This window comes from Limulus polyphemus, unplaced genomic scaffold (genome assembly GCF_000517525.1).
Source record: "Limulus polyphemus unplaced genomic scaffold, Limulus_polyphemus-2.1.2 Scaffold188, whole genome shotgun sequence".
NCBI classification, from domain to species: Eukaryota; Metazoa; Arthropoda; class Merostomata; order Xiphosura; family Limulidae; genus Limulus; species Limulus polyphemus.
In genome coordinates this window covers 434,913-460,163 of record NW_013665798.1, presented here as the reverse complement: position 1 = coordinate 460,163, position 25,251 = coordinate 434,913, and the positions used below count along the sequence as shown (strand labels likewise).

The 25,251-nt window shown below is 33.6% G+C and overlaps 1 protein-coding gene across 4 annotated transcripts in view; it reads left to right on the top strand.

Moving 5' to 3' along the window:
* The window catches only part of LOC106478192 (zinc finger E-box-binding homeobox 1-like), a 204,341-nt gene that overhangs the window by 173,082 nt on the left and 6,008 nt on the right, over positions 1-25,251 (top strand). For 3 of the 4 annotated variants that reach the window (XM_022381749.1, XM_022381751.1, XM_013938718.2), the window contains 4 exons: positions 12,957-13,192; positions 16,042-16,308; positions 19,949-22,102; positions 23,867-24,059. In XM_022381749.1, the coding sequence (XP_022237457.1) occupies positions 12,957-13,192; positions 16,042-16,308; positions 19,949-22,102; positions 23,867-24,059 (2,850 nt within the window). The remainder of the gene's footprint in view (positions 1-12,956; positions 13,193-16,041; positions 16,309-19,948; positions 22,103-23,866; positions 24,060-25,251) is intronic. The other variant, XM_022381750.1, reaches the window with a different exon arrangement.

Here is a 25,251-nt window from a genome sequence, read left to right as displayed (position 1 = left end):
TAAACAAAATATTAACGCGTTGTATAATATGATTTTAAAATGTCTTTAGAGCCTTTAGAAATTATACTATTTATAAAATTTAATTTTCTTAAAGTTCTCTAAACTATTTGTAGTCTTTATAGAAATGTGTGTGGAATGAAATAGAGATTAAATGATTTCTTACTTGATTTTTCTGTTAATACATCGTAAATATCGAATCCTCCGTTTACACAAACATAAAAATCATTGAAATAGTACCCAATAAGTATAAAATAATTTTAATATGGAATAATTTTCAGGAGAAACCTTCCAGGTCATCAAACAGATTACATTTAAATTGTGATATGCGAATTATACATTTCAATAAACGTTATTATAGAAACTTGAAAGGAACACCCAAATCAAAGGTTTCTTTGTTTATTATTTGATAACATGTTTTTCAAGAAATAGATTACAGGAGCTTATGTCACATGTATAGGAGAAAGAAACCGATTACTAGCAGGACGCTTTAGGTCTGTTGGGCCATTTTTTATATGGTTACGTCCGATATTAGGATTAACTTATTTTTTTTCTTTGAAATTATTTTTCCTTGTGCACTTTTATCTGCTTCTCAGGTCCGTTCGTAGTAAAAAACATGTCCGTTTTAAGTATTTTTTAATTGATGATTTAATCAATATATTCAAGATGAAACAAAGGAGAAAATGAGCGCCATCTGCTTTACAAATAGTAGAACTTTACCGGAAGGGTTTCAATAAAGAAAACAAAAACTACTTTTCGGAAGTCTTCCGTCTCTAGGCCAGAGTACAAAATAATTCCTAAATGTCGTCACCTTAGCCCTTTTTATTTACCCCTTTCAGTAAATTTCTATTATATATGTAAGGTAGGTGGCGCCATTGTTTCCTAACTGAGAAACATTTTGGTTATTCTCTCTCTATATGACCGAAGCACCTTGCTTACAGTCAGGAAAAAGTTTTTAAAACGCCATATATTTGTAATTGTTTCATATTCTGTTTTATTTGATTGTTAAATTGATTTTCTCTCCGACCAAGGCAGAAGCATGATATAATACAGACGATAGAAAATCAGCAAGTCATTTGATAACCACAGTCATTTGTGGTGGAACGTTGTTTGACATTTTGTTGGTAGTATGATGCCACCTTAGACTAATCACTATTGGAAAGGGCATGCAATAGCCCTTTTCGGCGCAAAATATCAATACATTCAACTTAAAAAGATGTTTTCAGATTGGTGAGTTAGAATTTATAAGACGAAGATATCCCTTGTACTTAATGGTTTGTTTGTTTGAAGTTATGCACAAAGCTACACAATGGGCTATCTGTGCTCTGCCCACCACGGGTATCGAAACCCGATTTCTAGCGTTGTAAATCCGCAGACATACCGCTGCGCCACTGGGGGGCTGTACTTAATGGCATTAGAAACAAAACAAAAACAAATCGTACTCCAGTGTTCGATTCATTATCTTAAACATTTGGAAACTAATTATTTTTGAATAATAATAATAATAAGATTAAATACGATCTAAGGTACTCACGTGAGACCATCCACTAGATCACTTGAACGACAGAATGAGTATTTCCTGGATAAAATAGATTTTTATACTATCACGTATAACTAGAGATAGTAGATTAGTAAGTGTATTTTACGTATAACTAAAGATAGATTAGTAAGTGTATTTTACGTATAACTAGAGATAGTAGATTAGTAAGTGTATTTTACGTATAACTAGAGATAGTAGACTAGTAAGTGTATTTTTCTCCTTCTTTTGCATAGTGCCTTATAATCATTTAGAAATACAGTCAATAACTTGAAAACTGGTTTCTTGGGATCCCAAGAAGTGAGATATTTGTTTTTTCAAAGCAACCCATTTGGAAGCTGGACAAGAACTACAGTGTTTTAGATGGATGTATTGTAAATAAACTTTGTGCAATACCACTCAGTGGGATGAAACAGAATTAAAGTAATATGCAAGAAACTGTTTCTTTGTACCTCCTGTTCTGTTTACTACTTCTGAACAATACTGCCTTTCGAGTAACTTAGAAGTCAATTTTATCGATAACGGTCTTAGCTTCGGCCACGTGACGCTTTTTCATAGGGACTTGCAGCAGACGTAAACTATAGTATCTTACTAAGTAGCCTCTAGAGTACTAAAGATGTAGGTTCTGCATGCTAGACTCAACGTTCTACCTTTCCAACTCAGTAGCGGAACGCTGCTAAGAACACCCACAGTCAATCACCGTTAAGTTGGCCCATTTATCAACCAGTCCTGCTTGCTTGGCACTTAAGTTTTCTCTTAGCTAGTGAAACTCGGCGATGACCCATCAGAAACACCTGTGTTACAGAACAGGAGGAAATGGACGTCGTTAAGCACGTGCTCCACCCGTGCTGTGCACATGAAAAATGGGTGAAATTTTAGAATTAGTTATTCTGGGATAAGAAAATAAAACTCAATGCTCAAAGATGTGTTATTTATAATACAACTAAGTTTATTGTTCCTGATAATTAATGATGGTAATTACACTTATTAGAGCAAATTCAGTTGAGAAATATTGATAATATTTTCGCCAGAATTTTTTATTGTTAATATTTTAAACAATAAATATACATCGCATAAGTGATCTTATTTAACATACATCAAGGCTTCTTCTTCTAAGGTTGATATTTCGAATAAATATCTAACAATTCAGCACTTGATATTAAACGTATAATTAGTTTTGCACTAACTTGTATTATGTATAGACACTCCAATAAGATAATTTCTAGTACCAAGCTTCTTCTTCTAAGGTTGATATTTCGAATAAATATCTAACAATTCAGCACTTGATATTAAACGTATAATTAGTTTTGCACTAACTTGTATTATGTATAGACACTCCAATAAGATAATTTCTAGTACCAAGCTTTTCTTCTAAGGTTGATATTTCGAATAAATATCTAACAATTCAGCACTTGATATTAAACGTATAATTAGTTTTGCACTAACTTGTATTATGTATAGACACTCCAATAAGATAATTTCTAGTACCAAGCTTCTTCTTCTAAGATTGATATTTCGAATAAATATATAACGTCACCACGGCTGGAAGGGCGAGCATGTTTAGTGAGACAGGGCTTCGAACCCGCGAGTTGAGCGCCCTACCTACCTGGCCATGCCGAGCCTAAAACTGCTGATACAACAATTAGACAGTATTTCATCATTCAAGAAACACGTTTATACCTATATGTATTAGGGCCTCGAAACAAACGATAATTCTGAAGAAAAGTGCGACAAAAATTGGAGGAAGCAATACATTTTTACACTACTGTAAATAGCTTCTCGACCACTACTATATCTGTCGTATCCAAGACGATATTATAGCCCTGGTATAGGGCGAAAGACCTCGTCGACACTGAATATGTTAGGTGATAAGTTTCGATCCCTAACCACCTAACAAGAACTGACAGTGAACTTTATATATCGCTACAGACTACATTTTGAGTATTTAACCGAAATGATAAATGGTGATGTTAGACCAACAAGCTTACAGAACATTTGTTTGTCTCTCTGTCCATGTTGATTTTATTCTGATGATATATAGTATCGCTTAGCACTTTTATCTGTTTATCAAGTTTCAAATTCACCTTAAAAAACAAGAATTTCAATACAAAACCAGAGTGCAAAGAAATCATAAAAAAACTAAATATGTTTTTAAGTTAAAACTTTTTGTTCATATTAATCATAAGTCAATTTTTAAATGTACCATAAATTTTCATAATTATAAATTATCAAAATCTCGAGATATTTTGAATAAAATGTGTGCACTTTGTTAATAATCTAAAATTTCGAGAATGAACGACTTCAATTTTGTAAACGTGCTGGTTTTGTAACCCAACCGACCTTATAAGCTATGGTATTGAGCAAAAAGTCTCTTAAAAAATGGAATATAACCATTAAGGTATAAAATAAATGTTATTAAAGCACTATTTTGACTGGAAACTCGTATTGGTACTGTAAAAAATGATGTGACATTCAGATGCGATGTAGCACACGTACATACTACTACTACTAAATGTCATGTATGCCAATAAAAACATTTTATACCCATAAAAAATGTATATTTAAACTGAAGGATTCCTGATAAAAAATATGGACTTACCTTATTTTATAATCTTCATGTGAGTTATTGTCTTCTATGTTCTAAGATACATATTGTATAGTAAATTAAATGTTTTCTTTATAATAGTTGTTTTTTAAATATTGTAACTTTTTAAACTTTTTTATAAATAAATGTACGTTTTGTTTACGTTTGTTACTATCTTCTAAATGACATGTTTTTGTACAGTTCTTTGGTTAATTGATTTTCCATATAGTGTGGAAAACATTAGTTATTTAGTTCCACCACAAGACAGAGGAGTAAGGAAGTAAAAACAACGTTAGCTTAAGCGTGGAAATGGTAGACACTTAAGTTAGAGAATAGTTCTATGAACAACAGGCGAATGGGAGTATTAACATTACCTTTAGATATTGGAACATGCTACAAAAGGCGAGCTTATACACATTTGTTACATTCAGAAGCACAGCTGGAGGAGACAGTCAAAGACTGCAAGGAATTATTACCAACACTCTTGGCGTCATTGGGAGAAAAGAAACTCTTACGAATAGAGTAACGAATGCATTATTTTTAATGTATGTGTCTTCCCACCGCTATATTATGACAAAACCATTCTCTCTTAGTTGGAAAGGTTTATTTACATATTAAGTCAGATTCCTCAAGCTACGTCTCTGTTTTCTAAATGATTATTATTACTTTAATAACGAACGATAAAAACAAAATACATCAGCTTATTCCCAATTAACCGTCGATGGGATATTTCTAACCTTTATTATTGATATGACTAATTAAACAAATTTAAGTAAACCAAAATAAGGAAAAAAATTAACAACTGCGAAACAAATTAGTTTTGTACACACAGTCGAACGTTTCGTGAAACTAAAAAATTCGCAGATAGCAACTTGATTGGTTTGTATTGGTAAATAGCTTTATGCAGTTTCACGAATAATTGTAATACCTAGACTTGGGATGCATAACACAAGTCGTAGGTCCTCAATTTTATCACAAAGCTCATTACAGCGAAACTTCTCTAGCATGAAAAGGAAGAGTGTGACGTATTATCAACTGATTTACTGCGATTGCAATATATTTATGGCAATATTTTTAATTTCTCGTAGAAATAAATGGGCCACATGGAATAAAAGAGGAAAACTTGACAACAATGGCACTTTTGTTATATAACAGCATCAGGATGCGACGAAAAAAGAATAATTTCACACTCTTGGTTCTTTGTTATGCAAGGATTTCTTATATACCCTGCAATGAGGTGTAAACTTGAAAAGAACTGCAAATTTCTTTTAAAGTTTTATTCCTCAAGAACGTCGGTAACACACTCATCTATCAAACAGTAAAAATAAAAAAAAAAAACACAAGGAACATGAAGATAGTATAGAAATTAGCATCGATTTGAAGTACCAATCACAAATTTATGAAATGGGGGACCCATGATGGGGAAAAAGTCTAACGAGGTGTAAGAAATTGTGCTGGAGAATTATCATGTTCCGCTAGGATTTATCAGCATGAGATGATAAAAGGATGAAAGAAAAAGAAACAAATTTGAACACAGATTTTAAGCAGTACAATAATCATTTCAACAGCAAGCAATTCATTGCTGTAAACGAGTTTTTGATTTCTGACTTTTTTCCTTTTTAGCCAAAATTCTGATTATCTATCTATTTGTTTGTTTGCTAGTCTATCTGTCTATCAGTGCAGCTACCAATTTAAAATACTCTTATAATAGAAATTATACAAAAAGTTAATTAACTAATTATTTCTTGTAACAGCTAATATTATCAGGAGCAAAAACATTGGTTTCCTGGCTATGACGGAAATGTAAGTTTTATAAGCTGTAATAGATATTTTGTTGCTATAGATTAGCACTTAAGCATTTTTATAGCAATCTATAGAAATAATATATGAAAGTTATGGTATATATATATATTGAAGAAATAACGTCAGTAGTCGAGACACTGGCCTTTGTTTGTTTCTAAATATATGGTTATTGAGTTCTAAACATAATTTTCACAATATATATATATATCCCAACAGATATTGGTCATGAGTAACGCAAAGTTCTCTTTTGATAATTTTTTTTATGTGTGTATAAGGGCATAAGGCACAGTTGCATAATTAAAAACCGTAATTAGATAAATTTTTCAACTGTATACACACGTGTATATGCATATATATATATATATATATATATATATATACAGCAAAGAATGATGACAAGTTTCATTTATATCCTTAACAATGTATATATACAAGCACTTGTAAAAGTGTTTTCCTTTGTTAAGAAGCGGGAAAATTCAAACCCCTTTACAGAACTAGGCTCACGTTTGTAGTGTCTTGAACAAAAAGGTTATTTTTTTTATGTCTTATGCCAAGCTGAGATGTTACAAGTATTTTATTTCATTATGTGCGCTATGCAACTTAAAATATATCAAGTATTTAAACACAAATATTATTGAGAATGTGTTTCTATTGTCAATATGAAGCAATGTTGAAAACAAGGCTCTAATAATGGAACACTTTTTTTTCAGATAATGTGATTGTGATTCTTTTCAGCTGCAGATACTTGTTTTCTGACATTCTGCGCTTTATTATATAAATACTATTTTAAAACGTTATATTGTAATATTTGAAGGATACAAAATAAACTTGCAATCGAACATGAATTTTTCCTTTTCTTTTGCTTGTCACAATTGGTGAAGAAAGCCCCAAATTATTCGAACCAGTGTACACTGTACAATACGTATTTTTAAGAGGTTAACTCGGACTGTCTAAACACGTACATACACTAGGCCTTAATCTGCTTGATAATATGGACTATACACAATTTTAAGAATTAATTATAAATCATTTAAAATTCAGTTGCAATTTTTTTTAATGTCTCAGGAAATAAAACATTTCTGATAATCAAGAGTTAGAAAGAATGTCCATGAGAGACAAAGAAACTATGAAAAAGTTACTATGGTAATTTTAACAATGTTTTTACCAGATTAAAATTATAACTATTATCATTTCTGACTGCTGTTTTCTTTTCTGAAAAATTCGATAGTCCGATAGATAACTAAAGTATCTTGAGGCGCTAAATCGACTGTAAATTTTATGTAAATTACAGCGCATAGAGATTCTACATATTCCTCTATCGCTAAAACAGCACTAAGTTTTATTCAGTTTGCTAAGTGATGTCTAAATTCTGATATGTTCTACATATCGATTGCCAGAACCGTTAGCAAAATCCAGAAAAACATTGGTGGCTTCTGGATAGCTATCTTGCCTCCAGCTTGAAGGTTGGAGCCAAGATGCCCGAGTTAAAAAACTTGCCTACCGGCGACCCTTGACAGGTAGATGATTTATCACGGTGAGCGAGCTGGCGACACGACGGCCACAATTTGTATTACTCTGAGGCTGCTGTATTGAGAAAGAGATGACACCTAAAGGGCGAGCAAAGCTGGATACAGAAATGCCATCATTAGCAGATTTTGTAACATGAAGAAAAATCAGATCGGTGAAAAAAGAACATTCGTGATTGTATGTGTAACAAACATGGACAAAAGTCAGAGAGTGGAGAATTCATAAGAATTCACTCTACACAACACGCAGCTTACATTTATGCGCCTCCGTTTCAAAAACTTTTTAAATATTACGGTTGTAATTGCTTTTCTTGAAGCAATTTAAGTTTAATATATTTAGTTATGCCACACCAAAAACCCTGAAAACCAAGTATATTTTTTCAGTATATATTCATTTGAGATAAGTCTGCATCTCTTGCTTTTATGGCTGTCTACTTTTAATAGTATTAGCTTTTTGTTAAACTTTGCGTTTTCTGAAAGTCAGGTTTTTCAGACGTTAGAAAGTGACCCAATGCGCACGTACGCACGCATAAATATATATATTTTACTAAATTATTATAATTACAAAAGAATTTTCAATATTCTTTCTATAATACGTTCTTGCCTACGTTTCATTATGCTGTTTCTACAGGTATGGGACCATCAGAGAGGCTGAAATGCCATTTCATACTTCCGGTGAAGTATCATGATTTTACTTCATTATGATTTTCACTTTGTTAGAAGCAACTAACTTCTCATAACTGCTGGCAGACAAAGAAATGTATCTTGGGATATAGTCTTGAGAAACCACGTGTGCTCCTATCTTATAGCCCCCCAGTGGTACAGCGGTATGTCTGCGGACTTACAACGTTAAAAACCGGGTTTCGATACCCATGGTCGGCAGAACACAGATAGCCCTTGTGTAGCTTTGTGCATAATTAAAAACAAACAGATCCTATTTTAGAAGTTGAGATGTTATTTCACGCATGAAGTTTGTAAATAGAGGTTTTATCTGGCAGACAGCTTGTCTGTACGACTGTTTAGGGTCTACTTTCTAAATGAGCGATGCTTTCTTTTTATCTTAGCTGTGTGGAATAATATATAAGTATATATATATATATAATTAATTGTAATATTACATAGAAAATGAAAGTCAAAAAAGTAAAATAGAAACAACGCAGCTACAAAACAGACATGTACCACCTGGGAACACACCATAAGGTGGGTAGTTATGCAGTGTGTCCTGGTTTTTGATGTAAACTTTTTCTTTTCTTTTTTAATTATACAAACCAGTACAAAAAGCCAACGTCACACATATAGGACATTTATACAGAAATTGTGCATAAACTTTAGAAGTAAGACTGAAGCAGTTGTTGGGATGTAATGACTATCAGATCGAGTCTTTATTGGTAATTCCCACTTGTAGGACGAAGTTGGAAATTAGAATTTTATAATTAGGAGTATATGTTGCCCCTCAATCCTGCAACGACTCATTTTACTTTTCCATCTTTCTTCTGGTCATTATTTTTCCTTGTCTCTTTACTTTCTCTTCATTTTTCTTTTTTAGCTGACTATTACACTACTCGTCTGTTTAGTTACGGTATTGTGATGCTTTGAACAATTTCTATTGCTTAAAAAAAACTGCAGGTTGTTGACGCAATACGACATCAGCAGTCGGCAACGCTTTCTTACATGCTTGTCGCTATTCGGCATGGTTGAGCTTTTTCGTGAGATTCACGTGACTAGCATAGTCTCTCACGACACTTCAAATTACATTGGTTGTTTTTCACCAACTGTATGGGGAGGGACAACTCTTCTTGTTATTCCATTCCACTGAGTTTCCTAACGTTGTAAGCAGAGTTATCTTCCTTTATATTTTACTTCCTTTGGAATTCATCAAAAGCAGCAATGAGTTACGTTAACTCATTTGAATTATTATACTTTTCAGTAAAATATCGCAGAGATGAGGTTTTGCTTATTAAGATATGCATAACTACAATGAAATGTATGTTACAAGTGGACAAATTTTATATTTAATATCAATATTCAGGTATTTATATTTATATGTATATTCAGGTATGAATACATTTTTACAATTATGATCAGTACGTGTACATTTTTCGAGCACTGGGAAATGCCAGTCATTGTGATCCTGTAATTCTAAAGACAATTATCTTGAGCTAACTGAGCTGATTCCAGAGTTTGTGTTATCTATAATTAAAATATACAAACGTAAAAACTATTACGATTTTAACTGAAGATAATATGAACAATCTGATTCTTTTAATGACGTAAATAGTGTCCTATTATTCAAGCCAGTCAATCTATGTTTATTTAGGATTCCAATAATATGTATAATTTATGCTACTAATTTAGGCTTTTGAATTATTTAGCAGACAAATTGTTCAATATATTAAAATAAATATGAAGTCCAATCTGTCATTCGATTCACCAAGTAGTCTTTGTTTTCATGTGGTTATGTCAGTTCTGGATATAAGCAATATGTCTGTGTGTGTAAATAATTTAAAGGCTTAGCTTAAACGACATAAATAAATGTTTACAGATTGCACAATTCAAGATAAGAATGCTTTATTCTCCTTACTCTGTAAGTCAGCGTTAGTCATTGGACTTACAACGTAAATGTCTGGGGTTTAATTCTTCGCGGTGGACAGTATGCTAATGGTCCATTATGCATCTTTGCACGAATATAACAACATTTTGACATATAAGTGATATGATGTAAAGTGTATTGAACTGATATTTTCAACTCTTTTCTTAATTCGTTTTTATAGTTTCATATTTTACTTTTTGTTGTAAATGACAAAGTCCGTTTTGAAACTTTTTAAGGATAAACTCAGAAAGATATGCCAAGGAAATTCATTATATTACCATAAGTTATCTAATCACTTTAATTTATTAAAGAAATATAATCTTCCTTTCCAATGGAAATGTTGTAATATTTTCCTTTTAATATTTATGACGGAGTATGTGCTTAGTTTTCAAATACATATTCTAGATTATCATCTGGTTTCAGATATCCAGTTTTGCTTTTGGGTTTCTTCCGTTTTCAAGGAGTGATTATGTGATTTGTTGTCTTGTTATTTTGGCTGGAAAAAGAATTATGGATTAAACCAAATATCGTTCTGGTCAACATGATTAACACAAAGATCATATCTCATTGATACAATTACTCACCCTGGTTAGAGGGAAGTCATTGTAATTGGAAGCGAGAAACTTTCGAGTATATTCTTCATCTCCATATATTCTCCTTCTTTCATGCTTAGCACAGATTGAATGACATCCCATTTAGAAGGCTCTCTCCTGGCCGCCGAGAGCGTGCATCCGAACCCTTATCAGTTCCGGGCTATCGCAGGGATAGTTGTCGTGTCTCACCCGTCACAGTCATAAACGGCCGTCGAGAATGGCGCTGTTAGGTCTTATCTTTTGGCTGGGGAGAAGCACAGGTGCTCTCCTATTAACATGCTAATCAGATCTGTTCCAGGCGTCCTTTGTGATCGAGTTGATGCCAATATTGGCGGGCGACTTCATGCATGCTAAGATTTGCTGATGTTTTTTTTTTTACCTGAACTACTTGTTTGTCGCTGGTAGACTTTTTCTTCCAGCACCTTCCCACTCCTACCGGTTGTGTAGTGGTGTTCTCATATAACACACAAACACTATTTTTGTAAATCTTGATCGTTTGAGGAGCATGTAGAAAGATTTGAAATGAGGAAAACTTTCCGATACTGAAATGCCAAATATATTGATATTTATGCCCACTTTTATCTCGAATTATTGGAATGAAAACTTAGGAACTTCAAATCACTTTTTCTCGCAAAAAAATATTTGTTTATTTTTTCTTTAGGATTGATGCTTGCATACTTTTTCTACCGATAAAAACTTTAATGCCAAGTGCATTGTAACTATACTTTTTTCGGAATTACATCAAAATATAGAGAAGCATAGTGTTATGAAGGCAGTGCTTCTTCGCTTTGATATTACAAAACTGCATATTGAGATAGAGATGGAATGAAAACAGCTAGGGTTAAAGCACGTGTGGCTTGGGTTCTGAGTAAATAGAACTTGACTGTGAATAACGTTCTTGTCGATTTTTACAAAAATATTAAATATTTTATCTAATTTTTCTCATAAAACACCCTCTTAAATTAACATTAGCAATTGCAATACTTTTCCATATCCTACAGTAAATAGTAAACATAGATAATCTGGGCTCCTGTCAGATTGCCCAGCATGACCAGATGGTTAGGGCGCTCGACTCGCAATCTGAGGGTCGCAGGTTCGAATCCCCGTCACACCAAACATGCTCGCCCTTTCAGCCGTGGGGGCGTTATAATGTGACGGTCAAGCCCACTATTCATTGGTAAAAGAGTAGCCCAAGAGTTGGCGGTGGGTGGTGATGACTAGCTGCCTTCCCTCTAGTCTTACACTGCTAAATTAGGGACGGCTAGTGCAGATAGTCCTCGTGTAGCTTTGCGCGAAATTCAACAAATAAACAAACAACAACAACAAAAATAACCTGTGAGATTGTTTGCTGATCCTTCACCTTTGTCTAATGAAGTTAATTTTTTTACTGGAAGTTTAAGGCATGTTAATGTAAATTTAGATTCTTGAATATGTTGAAACTTTAAATAGTTGTTTCACCCAAAATCTTCACATTTCACAATGGAAAAACTGTGTTTTTAGTTTGTCGCTTTGTTTTCATTTCACTTTTTTTTCTTTTCTTCTCTGTTATGAATATGTTCAGAATTGTCATCAAATATATACGTGCTGAGACTTCCGAATGATACTCGGACACTAATTCAAGCAATATTTAGTCAGCTTTAAAGAAAGAATGATACGCAGGAGTATTAGAATTCTACATATTATCCATCACGACTGATTCCTTCTCTTCCTCTAACTTGGCATGATGCAGATAAAGATGCTATCAGATACTTCTGTCAGGGGTAGCCTGACGGACGGACGTGACAAATTTCTCATTTGCTACTGATAACTGGAATTGGATTCACGCGCGACAGGAATAGAAGTCGTTACACTGATCGGATGTCAACTTCGCAAACATAATCCTGCTGTGACTCATTTACCTGGTGTTCTGTAGTTTTGATAGCCCAAATTCAAACGGAATAACTAAACTAGAGCTAATATAAAGTGATGTAGATTACCGTAAAAATGATTTAAATTAGAACTGATTAACTGGACTAGTTAATTTACATTTATCGGATGACTTGTAATAGGTGTTTGTTTCATTTTATTCTCACTCATTCCTCTTGTCTAGTCAGAAAGGAAAGAGAACTAAAAGATTTTTGTTAGTGTATATTGGTAGTAAAGGATTTAACGTGATAGAAACACGTGATCATATTAATTTTTTAAAGTAAATAAACCGGTTGACATAGATGCTAATTTAATGTTATTTTTAATCTGTACGCTTGATGTTGATTTTTCCAATGAAATACAAATGGTGTATTTTTATTTCATATTTGTAGCTGATTATATTTTTTATTTTTCTAAACAGGCGCTTCCAAAATAGTGAGTGATCATACAGTGAGTTGTACTAATTGTGAACAAAGCTACACAGGACAGCATGCTCTGTATGCTCTTCGAGACCATCTAAGAGACGCACACCCCGATGTAGGTAGCGCCGGTGTAAAAGAAGATGATCAGAAACACGTTTGTACCAAATGTAAAATCTCGTTCCCTGATCCAAAACATCTCGACAAACACGAACTAATTCACGATGCTGCCAGTCAGGTATGTTTTTTTAATTACTGAATTTAGAAAATATTATTTTTTATGTCTTAATGGTATCTTGTTATGTAAGTGCTCATAAATTCCCATTTAGCAAATAAACTGATGAAATTATCATTGAATAAATCAAGTCGTTGACACTATATATACATATAAGATATTTTATTGAGATCACACCAACCTTAATAAAATTTAAGATTTTAATTTTGTCGTAGAATTAAGTATTATATCCCGTAGACTTTGTGATAGAATAATTTATGTAATTTCATAACTACTTTAAAATGATTTCTATTCGAAAAAAACAAACAAACATTTATAATCCTACTTGGTTTATATATGATAGTAAAGCTTTTGAAGCTATTAATTATGCAAGAAAAAAATATTTGTTTCAAATTACCAAGTTCGTCTTAAATTAGTTTTACTAATACGAAGTTAGACACGAGGGTTCTAAATTACGACTGAAACAAATAAGCAAACAAACTTAAAATCCAAGCAATTCAAACAGTGTTTAATCACAAAAAAAAACACAACAAAAAATAACTATAAGATATACTGAAGAGATTAAAAATGAAATGATAGAAACACTCCCAGGAAATAAATTATAAAAGTAAAAGGAACAGTCATCAATTCACAATTTGTTATAACTCCCATTTCTAAAAAAACAGGGTTGTGTAAGTAATATTAAAAGGCTTTGTATAAGGAAATCAGCAACTCTCATGACAACTATTGTCGATATAAAGTCACGGTGAAACAACATGTATCAGAACTAAATTTGACATCGTTTGGCATTGCGTAAGTAGTGTGATGCGTCTGGAAGTTGTTCATTTTGTGGAAGGAATGTAACAGTCCTTTCTGTAGGTAGTGTGATGCGACTGGAAGTTTTACATTTTTTGGAAGGTATGTAACAGTCCTTTCTGTGGGTAGTGTGATGCGACTGGAAGTTTTACATATTTTGGAAGGTAAGTAACAGTCCTTTCTGTAGGTAGTGTGATGCGACTGGAAGTTGTTCATATTTTGGAAGGTAAGTAACAGTCCTTTCTGTAGGTAGTGTGATGCGACTGGAAGTTGTTCATTTTGTGGAAGGAATGTAACAGTCCTTTCTGTAGGTAGTGTGATGCGACTGAAAGTTGTTCATTTTTTGGATGGTATGTAACAACTCTTTCTGTAGGTAGTGTGATGCGACTGGAAGTTGTTCATTTTTTGGAAAGTATGTAACAGTCCTTTCTGTAGGTAGTGTGATGCGACTGGAAGTTGTTCATATTGTGGAAGGAATGTAACAGTCCTTTTTGTAGGTAGTGTGATGCGACTGAAAGTTGTTCAATTTTTTGGAAGGTATGTAACAGTCCTTTCTGTAGGTAGTGTGATGCGACTGGAAGTTGTTCATATTGTGGAAGGAATGTAACAGTCCTTTTTGTAGGTAGTGTGATGCGACTGAAAGTTGTTCATTTTTTGGAAGGTATGTAACAACTCTTTCTGAGTTAAAATATTCCTACACTTAGATCATAAAGATGTGTTCAGATCGAGGGGTTATAATTTCCAATATCGGAATATGCTTTGTACTTAATGACATTGCAAAGAAAATGAATAGCGATCGACTTAGGTAACCAGAACGAGACATGTTAGAAGTCCTACCCCAGCTGTAGTAAGCAATGTGCGATTTCTTGTAATACTTGAGAATCCATCAGCATAGGCCAGTGGCAAAAGCCGTTTACGTGCCTCAGGCAACAGTTCACAACACAATCAAGAAGGATTTACGCCTGAAAAAAAGACAAGTCATATGTACACAAGTTGCTTGCACAACATATCCATTCAACCATTCACATACCTCAAGCAGATGAAAAATGAAACAGTAATTCGTACTATTTCATACGAATACATATTAGTCAACTTGCTGAGAGCAGCGCCAATGAATTTCTGTGCGATTGGATCATTGAAACGAGCGCTGGAAAATAATTGATCTCGCACACTAGATGGATTATGGAAAGCAGACAACGATGAAGTTGTGTGCTTTGGACATGATAAATATGATAATTATTCTTGGTGATGATTTTTAGCCCAAAGCTACACAATTGGCTGTTCGCACTCTCTCTATTACGGGGAATCGAATACCAGATTTTAGCCTTGTAAATCTAGAGATTTATCGCTGACTCACCGGAAGACCATACGATAGTGCCTTTTGCAATGAAAGTTATACTGCAGGGTTATTTTAAAGCTGCACTGACCTCAGATACAGCATGACCGAACGTGGCGACATGAGCTGTAAAGACGTCGAGAGATTCCAAAATCAGCCTGTATACAATTTTGAAAGTAATATTCCGCATCATAAGTTCTTTGTTCTATGTTGAATATTTTCATTTTCACGTTTGAGAAATCACACTTTGTTGCTGTGTTTTGTATTTATAACAAACAAACAGAAATTAGTAATTTCACTTCAAATGTTTGATTCAGCAAATAAATATCAATAAGAAGCTCTAGATAATTGGTTTTCTGAAATATATAATGCTACTTTCATGATCAGTTTTTATTTAATTATTTTTACAAAACTACAATTTTACCTCTCTTTGCTTTCAAGTCTAATACATTTATTTGCAGCCACATAGACTAAGAGATAAGGTATTTGAGCTTTACTATTAAGTATTTCCTACAAAACATCCAACTCTTTCCTTTCGATCATTCACTCTGGATAGCTTGCCTGTCTATTCTTATACTTTTCTGGTCTATCTCATAGATTAACAAAACTACCTTTTTAGCAGGAAGTAGTCAAACCCGTCCACTAATTCAGCTAACCCTAATGTCCCCTAAGTTATGCCAGGCCCTCTAGCCACTTTTCCCTCCTCCCCTTTCTTGTCTAGTCCTGCAAGATTTGCAATAAGAGCTTTGCCAACGTCTACCGTCTACAGCGACACATGATCAGCCATGACGAGAGCGCGGTGCTTCGGAAGTTCAAATGTCCGGAATGCGGCAAGGCCTTCAAGTTCAAGCATCATCTGAAGGAACACATCCGGATCCACAGCGGAGAAAAGCCTTTCGCCTGCCCTAACTGCGGCAAGAGATTCTCTCATTCTGGTTCTTACTCTTCTCACATGACAAGCAAGAAGTGCCTCGTTATGAACTTGAAGGTAAGATTTTTAAATTATCAAAATAAACCAACCTAAACGAACAGAGAAATCATAAAGTACAACTGAAAAATTCAAACGGTTACAACATTTCTAATCGAATTATAAGCATATAATGGATAAACTTTCAAAACGTAGATGTAATACATATTTACCTTGCCAGTTTTCTAACCTATAGTAAATCGAACAGCATGTTTTATTCTTCTAAACAGAATTGTTAAAGAATACTTATGTATTTATAGAAAAATACTGATATAACAAAGCAGGTAAATAATAGCAGAAATAAATCTTTAAAGAAAGTAGTCAGGTAAGCAAGATAAATGTTACAAGAGCAAATGAGAAGAATGTAAACTATAGCACACACTGTAATGTAGAATGAAACAGAAATGAGATGTCAGTAACCTAACTAATAAGTTTGGCCCATAATGACCATTTATTGGATCAATTACATCCGATGTTATATAAACATATTTTTATATATTTTGTGAATTGCTAACTACATCTTATAATTTCTCTTGAAATTTTCAGAATCTCTTTTATCTGTTTCTTTCTTTAACCTCACCTTTATCCACATACTATATATATTTTTTATCATGCTTATTGACATTATATACAGATTTAGAATTCAACAATTTCCGCAAATTTATTATTGTCATTACTAATTATCACTTCCTCATAACTGAAGGAAGATGGACCGTACTATACGGGACTTATTCATATTCTTCAGTGTTCTATTAAGTCATCACAAGTAGCTTGTTTGTTTTTTGGAATTAAGCACAAAGCCACACAATGGGCTATCTGTGCTCTGCCCACCACTAGTATCGAAACCCGGTTTCTAGCGTTGTAAGTCCGCAGACATACCGCTGTACCACTGGGGGGCTCACAAGTAGCACGAAAATATAAAGGAATTATCCTAAACCCTTGTATTAGTTAAAAAATCAATCCTGGAACTTTAACAATTCACAATTCCTCTAAATGTATGAGTTACTTTACCAACAGTTCATGAAACCTTTAAGACTTGCAGTATAAGCGACTCAAGTGATATATTGAGTAAATTTAATTCTCTCTGTTTTTGCGACAGTTGTTTTTCATAAATTTCTTTTGCGTGTAAAATATAGTTGATGACAAAGTAGCTTTTTTAGATCCCGCTTACACTTCATTATATTCTTAACTTTTTTCTCAGTCTGATCAATTATGTGTCTTTTTTAATAGTTTTTGTAATAAGTTTCTCCATCAATTTCTTGATTCTTTTTTTCTTCTATGATTCCGTTTGTATTTCATATCCTCACTTAGTAATGCTGTTCTATCTCAATCAACTTTTTTATTGAAAAAAGAAAATATGAATGTCATGCCTCATTATGCTCCATCGCATAGTAACACTGTATTTTAGCGATCTTCATTTTGTCCACGTTGCTTTAAGTTTTGTTAATTTATTATTTCCTTCATTTGATTCATTCATGTTTTAAACATCAGTTTTATAATGTGCTCTCGGCCCAAAAATGCTCAGCGCGGTTTTCGCGGCAACTAGACACGAACCATGAATACTCGACGCTCGGTCTAAAAGATAATGAAAAGTTAAACAATGCACTAGCAATAGTTTTGATGAACGAAATCATGTTGAGTTGTTATTCTGACGAAGAAATATTTATAGCATGGTGGACATTTAAAAAATGCGCTAGCAATAGTTTTGATGAACGAAGTCATGTTGATCTGTTATTCTGACGAAGAAATATCTATGGCATGGTGGACATTTAAACAATGCGCTAGTAATAGTTTTGATGAACGAAGTCATGTTGATCTGTTATTCTGACGAAGAAATATCTATGGCATGGTGGACATTTAAAAAATGCGCTAGCAATAGTTTTGATGAACGAAGTCATGTTGATCTGTTATTCTGACGAAGAAATATCTATGGCATGGTGGACATTTAAACAATGCGCTAGTAATAGTTTTGATGACCAAATCAAATTTTGTTAATATCAATGTGCTCATTCTTTGTCTAGTAGTAGTAATTTTTATTTAAGACTTTACAAGAGCACTACAGAAGACAACCACGTTTTTTATATTGAATCAGTAGTAACTTTGCAATACAATCTCTCTTCGTTACTAACGGGCGACAAAAATCTATAATCAGATTAACTTTTTTGAATAACTAAGTTGCACCAGATCCATTTCCAATATCAAACAGTACCCATCAAAAAACACAAAAAACAGATAATGTTAATAACATCTAGCAAATTATGCTACAACACAGTAATTACCAAAATGGATTTCACTACAAGGATATTTGATAAATAAACTGTCAATTTATTTCCACTTTTTTACTTTCACTCGTAAGCTCATACTAATAGTTACAAATTTCGTTTTTTCGAAGGAGGGGGGATTTAAGATTTCTTAATAGCCTACCCTTAGTTTTGAACAGTTGTTTGGAGTATTGTTTGAGTATTTCTTACCAATGGAAGTCACTGTGTATTCCATATGCTATATTTTATCCCTTTTTTTCTTATGTTTTGAAAATTCCTAACATATAAGCTACTATAACCAATTTTAAACTACCAAGTAATTATTTGCTGTAGAGTCAATAAATACATCATAGTTTAGCTTTCTTATTACCTTACCAATGGTTGTATAATGCTTGTAGTTGATAAGTGTTCAGGATTTATTTTACGCCTTTAGTTTTCGTTTTGCAGGAATTTATGCTACCCTGAAGGAGAGCAATCGTTTCACATATCACATTCATAGCCCATTGTACTAATGTTAGTCCCTAATAATGAGCCTTGGGACACCAGTCAAATTATAGAGCAAGAAGTGTCTAAGTACTTGTTTTCTGGTAGGGACGACACAGCTGCTTAATATCCATCAGTGTTAACTTTGAAATATTTACGCTCGATATTCTCCAAATACAAATAAATAGCATTTTATTTTTTTATAGATTGTTTAGGTAGAGTATCCATGATGAAACTTAGTTGAATGGACGGCAACTGCCTGTTGTAGAAACACAAGTGTAGAGGACGACGTTTCGAATGTCTGACGACGAAAGGCGGAAGATTTTCGATACGTCGTCCTTACACTTGTATTTTTACAGCAGTCAGTTGCTGTCCATTCAACTAAGTTTCATCAATAGCATTTTAGTCTATAGAGGTTTTAATTTACTTTAATGTTTGGTCAGTGTTTCATAAAGCTGATCTGTTGGTTAGATGTTTTATCCTGCCTCTTCGTAAAGTTGAAACCTGATAATTGTTTAATATTTAAGCATATGTTATCTACAATAAACTCAAACTCAAGAACAAAACACTGCCTAAGATGTCCTTTCTTGGACAACTAGCAACTGTTGGTTTTCAAGATTAAATAATATTCCATAAAATAAGGTAAGACAATTGTAACCTACTGAGAATTTATAAAACAGTTACCTTAGTAAAATAAGGAACTTCGAAATTTTCTTTTAAAGCAAGGTTCTAAACATATTTAGCAAGTATAATTTTTGATTTATTCAAAATCTGAGAATTTATTATCTGATGATTAATAACGTACTCAGATCTAATCTTATTATTTAACATATTGATTTTCCTAACGTATCCATGAAATCAACATTGATAACATTTTGAAATTATGTAATATGGATTTTAAATATGTTTCTTCACAGGTTCGCAAAATGGATAGCAAGTCCTCGCGCAACAGAGGAACTAGCCAGAATAATGTTTTCCGCCCAATCATTCCAAAACATGGAGTCAACAATGAAAGTATGTTGCTCACCTCTGATGGTTATCTGCGAACTCATGATTTCCCCACTTCTATCGCTCCATCACAATATCACAAACATCAACCAGGTCACTATCAACATACGGTAGAACCTTACCGTCCTGGTTTTCCTTTTCATCCACTTTTGGCCAGCCACTTTCAGTCCTCTGGTATGTCTCCACAATATATTTCCCTACCTGGCTTTGCAGACATGACACATCTGTTACAGTCTAGAATGTCCTTAACCCAAACGTTAGAAGACACTGAATCTTCAACAACTGCCTCTCTTCTGTCACTAAGAAAGCACTCTTCTTTAACACTTTCTTTGCCATCTGGACCGTCCAATTCGAGAACTGAAATCTCAAGTTCTCAACTCATAGCTGGAGAAGAAAAAACTGATCCCTCTATGTCTTCCTCAGTTGCAAACCTTCCACCGAAAAGAGACTTGAATGCTGTAAAAAAGATACTTGAAATCGTTGATGCAACTGTGTCTAAGCAACACCGAGTTTCTGAAAATAGTATTGGACAAAATGGTATTCTTCCAGAACTTCTTAATACACCTCCTTGTTCTTGTCCATTAGTGATTCCAGAAAACATTGCTGATTGCAAACAACTTATAAGATATAATAGAAGTACTGAAGATAACGAGCCTAATACCAGCCAGGCGGAAAAGTTCCAGTGTCGATATTGTAATAAGAACTTCGATAATGACATCACCCTTCATCAGCACGAAAGGTACACGTGTTGGAAAAATTCTAAATTTCAACTACCTCGGAATAAACATCATGATGTTCAAGCTACTCGTAATGTGAAAGCAAGAGAAGAGCCAAAAACCCAAGACGTCTGTTTAAAAAATCCCAAAATTGAGTCATCACATTTGTCAACGGAAAGTGAAGAAGAGCAATGTATAGAGTATGCTGAAAATGAAGAAGTGATGATTCATAGACATCCTGTCCTTGTAAGATCCTTATTAAATGATGAAAATGTTTCTGTATTAAAAGCATACTTTAAGCAGAATCCTAAACCAACTAGATCTGAAATCACGAAACTGGCAAGAGAACTAGGATGCACCTCACTGGATGTGCACTCTTGGTTTCAGAATCTAAAAACACTAGAATGTCATTCCAGTCCTTTTCTTTGTGTTTCACCATGCTCTTCTCCTAAAAGAAAAAATATTTATGCACACGAACCTTTACCAAATAGCTCACAGCACCCTATAAGTATTCCAGAGTACAAGCCACAAACTTTTCTTAACCCTTTACCTTCTCCTCTTCCACATTATAACGGAACCATTCCAGATAGCAACCAGAATCATATTCATCCACATTCTTCAGTGTTATCTTCCACATCACCTCCCACATCAAAAGACAGATATAGTATACTTGGGCCACTCGGAAGTGCCGAAGCTGAGAAACCTCTAGATTTGTCTGTAAAGCGCAGAATTACCCTTCCTGATTGTGAAGTGCTGAATCTCAGCCAAAGGTCATCACGCAGGTCAACTCCTCAGCATGAACGCAATAACTCATATAGTGAACAAGTTTTAAATGATGATGGTTTAGAGTCTGAGAACTTTAAAGATTGTTGGGGAAAACAACAAAGAAAATATTCTTTCAAGTCCATTGAACAAAGATTAGAAAACTCTTCCGTTACCAAATACCAAACTACAAGAGTTTGCTCCCCACCTGTGCGATATAATATTTCCTTAGAACTAATCTCAAACCAACCCAATGAAGTATATTCAACTGATGATTACTTGCGAACAAATGGACATCGTCAACATCTCCCAAGAGAACTCATTTTAACAGACCTGTCGTCTATTAGTACTCCGCGAGTGTCTTCTCACGCTCTTTCTTCGTTGTCACCAACTAGTGGAGAAATCCCAATTAGACCACCTTCCCCTTCAGACGCAGCCAGTAGAGAAGGTACTTACAGTCCAACAAATCTTAACATACACGTGGATGGCAAGACAATTTCTTCTCTTGGTGATCTAAACACACAACTTAGTTCTGATGAAGGAAATCTAAAACTTAGGATACCGAACAAAAACAGCTGGAGACAGGTGTGTGTCATTAGTTTGCTTATTTTTATTTGCTTAAATCCTAGGAATTCGAAACGTTTTCACAATCCTTTGACATATGGTGATGTAGATCCTTCATTTAAGTGTAATTCCAGATTTTACATTACCCTTTTGTTCAGTTTGCAATACATTGAATATTTCTGGATGAGGCCCGGCATGGCCAGGTGGTTAGGGCGCTCGACTCGCTATCTGAGGGTCGCCATTTCAGCCGTGGGGACGTTATAATGTGACGGTCAATCCCACTATTCGTTGGTAAAAGAGTAGCTGAAGAGTTGGCGGTGGGAGGTGATGACTAGTTGCCTTCCCTCTAGTCTTACACTACTAAATTAGGGACGGCTAGCGCAGATAGCCCTCGTGTAGCTTTGTTTGAAATTCAAAACAAACAAACAATTTCTGGAGGCCAGTAAATGTTGGTAGATTATCTTGTTTGGTACATAACTAAAGAAGAATAGTTTTACAGAACTACAATTATTCAAAGAGTTTGTATGTATGATATATCTTTGTTGTTAAGCACAAAGCTGCACAATGATATATTTCTGCTATGCTCACTACGGGTGTCGAAACCAAGTTTTTAGCGTTATAAGCCTTCAGACATAATGCTGAGCCACTAAGGGGCTATTCTAATAGTTAGTCTTCTTTATGTGTAGGCCGTCATCTAACGTGTTAAATCTATAGATGTTTTTAGTGATATATTATCCACTCAGTAAAATATGATTTCAGATATTGTAAAGTTGTCTAATAATTGCGTTAAAACGTCGAGCAAGTAGAATTATTATTTTGAAACTGCAACCCAAACTTTTTTCTGCTGTGCCTCCAAATTTTATCCGGTGCAAACTATGAGTGTGACGTAAACGAAATTATGCGTTTTTTTTATTATTACGATAATTCTAACGAAGCATGTAATCTTTCTTTCATTCATTTCAGTACTGTTTTCTTTGACATTAGAAAGAATGTGATAAAATTTAGACGTGGATAAGAATTTAGCACAAAGTGGTGCCAAGTAGGACAATACTTCGAAGGGATAAGATGTGACGTCATTTTACAGAAATTTCTCAAGCGTCAACGTTAGATTTTAAATCAAACATTAAGAGCAGTTTGGTCCAAAATCACGACCACTGGCTTTATTTAGCAATGGGGGAAAATCTTTTTCTCCCGTTAACTCGTTTTTATTAGTGGAGATCCCGACCTACAGAAAGTTGAAATGTAAATTAAATATGAAAACTTGTCCGTTTTCTTTATATAAACATGGCTTCTTCAAGTACATCATTTTATAAATATCTTTCTTTCTAACAGTGAAAAATGTTGCATGATTACAAAAATGAATATTGAGTTAATATATTTCTTTTAAGTAGATTCAAAACAAGTAACACACCCACAGCTATTTTTTTCACATGTTGCTTTCGCGTCTGTCATAATTGTAGTTTATTATAAAAAAACATAACTTTAAAAGTTATGTTATAAATAAATATATATAATATGTGTAATTTTAATTCATGTATACAACACTTGACATCTGTATCTTTGTAAAACATTTCTATCATATAGGATTCTAATCTCAGACCCTGAATTTTCCTGAGCTCTTAATAGAAGTCGAATATTAATGATAGTTCAAAGAAAATTCGATATGTGGAATCCTAGAAACGTCAGATTAAATAGCAAAAGAAACCTTCAGTGATAACAACGGACTGCATATCATAATTGATATTAAGAACTGTTTTTCTTTTGTTTGTTTTTTAATTTCAATAGGTTGAAGCGGACGAATTCCACAGTCCACCAGATGACAGCCCTGGTTCATGTGACGATTCAGCAGCCTTAATGAAGAATAAAAAAAGTAAAATAATGAAAGGAGATGGAGAAGATGATTTGTTTGGTTGTGATGAATGTGACAAAGTTTTCAACAAACAAAGTTCTTTAGCTCGACATAAATACGAACATTCCGGTAAGCTTTCACAATACGGTTTTGAACACGGAACAATATTTTATGTTTTACATAAATTACAATAAGTTATTTGGTAACAAATGGGATTCTTGATTGTTATTTTTACTTTAATATTGTCACGTATCGCACTTATTTAAAACACAAGAAACAATAGATTGAGAAGGGGTAAAATAAAATTGTTCACCAAAATTATGATGTTATAAAGTAGCTTGGAAACTTCATTTTCTTGAGTTTCGACACGAACATTTCCAGTTGTTCGACAGAAATTATAGTATATATATTTAACTGCTTTATTTCTTAACAGTGTTGACAAACATGTTTTAAAGATACAAAATTAATGTTTTATACTTGAAAATAAATGTGTGAACCCCGTAGAGTGTCCAAATTTGCTAGTTTAAAAAAGGTAATTTCTTAGGGAAACAACTACAGTTATGGATGCATTAGGAATACTGCCTTTTTGAACAATCCTATTATCGAAACGTTCGTTAAATGAAAGTAAAATATGAGAATACCATAATATTTTAAAAATGCAACATGTTTAACACCACGAGATGAAATGTTTAAAATCTAATGTATTTGTAGTTGTTTTTTTGTTTTTTTACCAATAGGTAAGAGTTAGTGTTTTATATTATTGACTTTACATATCATTGATAAGGGTAAAGCTTATTAACAGACAAAAATGTGATACAAATAAATATTTTCTGTTCCACGTAGACATTGGGCAAACCGAAGAATTATTGAAGGTTATAGTTTATTTAATAAAAATCATATATGTGTACAGACTGGCATTTAACGTAGTCGAAATTTCTAACTTGAAAAAAACACAAGAAAGATAATAAACATTTTTATTCAAAATATCGTGTTTTAACTACCTGATCCACATATCTTCAGACTATGGTAATGTATTACGCTTTTCTAGTTTAGACAGTGTATTATTAACTTGGTTACCTGTAAGTGTATGCTTTGCCAGTGTATCTTGGTTCATTATATTAACCTTCAAGCTTAATTTTACTTGTCAGAGATGGTAGTAGAAGGTGAAACGACAAACATATAAAAAAAAAATTAGTACTTATATATCTGTAAATATACGCATATGACTAAATCCGTGAATGACAACTTGCATGTATATAACTGTATGCTTCCTGCTGATATAAATCACGAATAAGTCATTTTTTTAACTTTAGGTAAAACT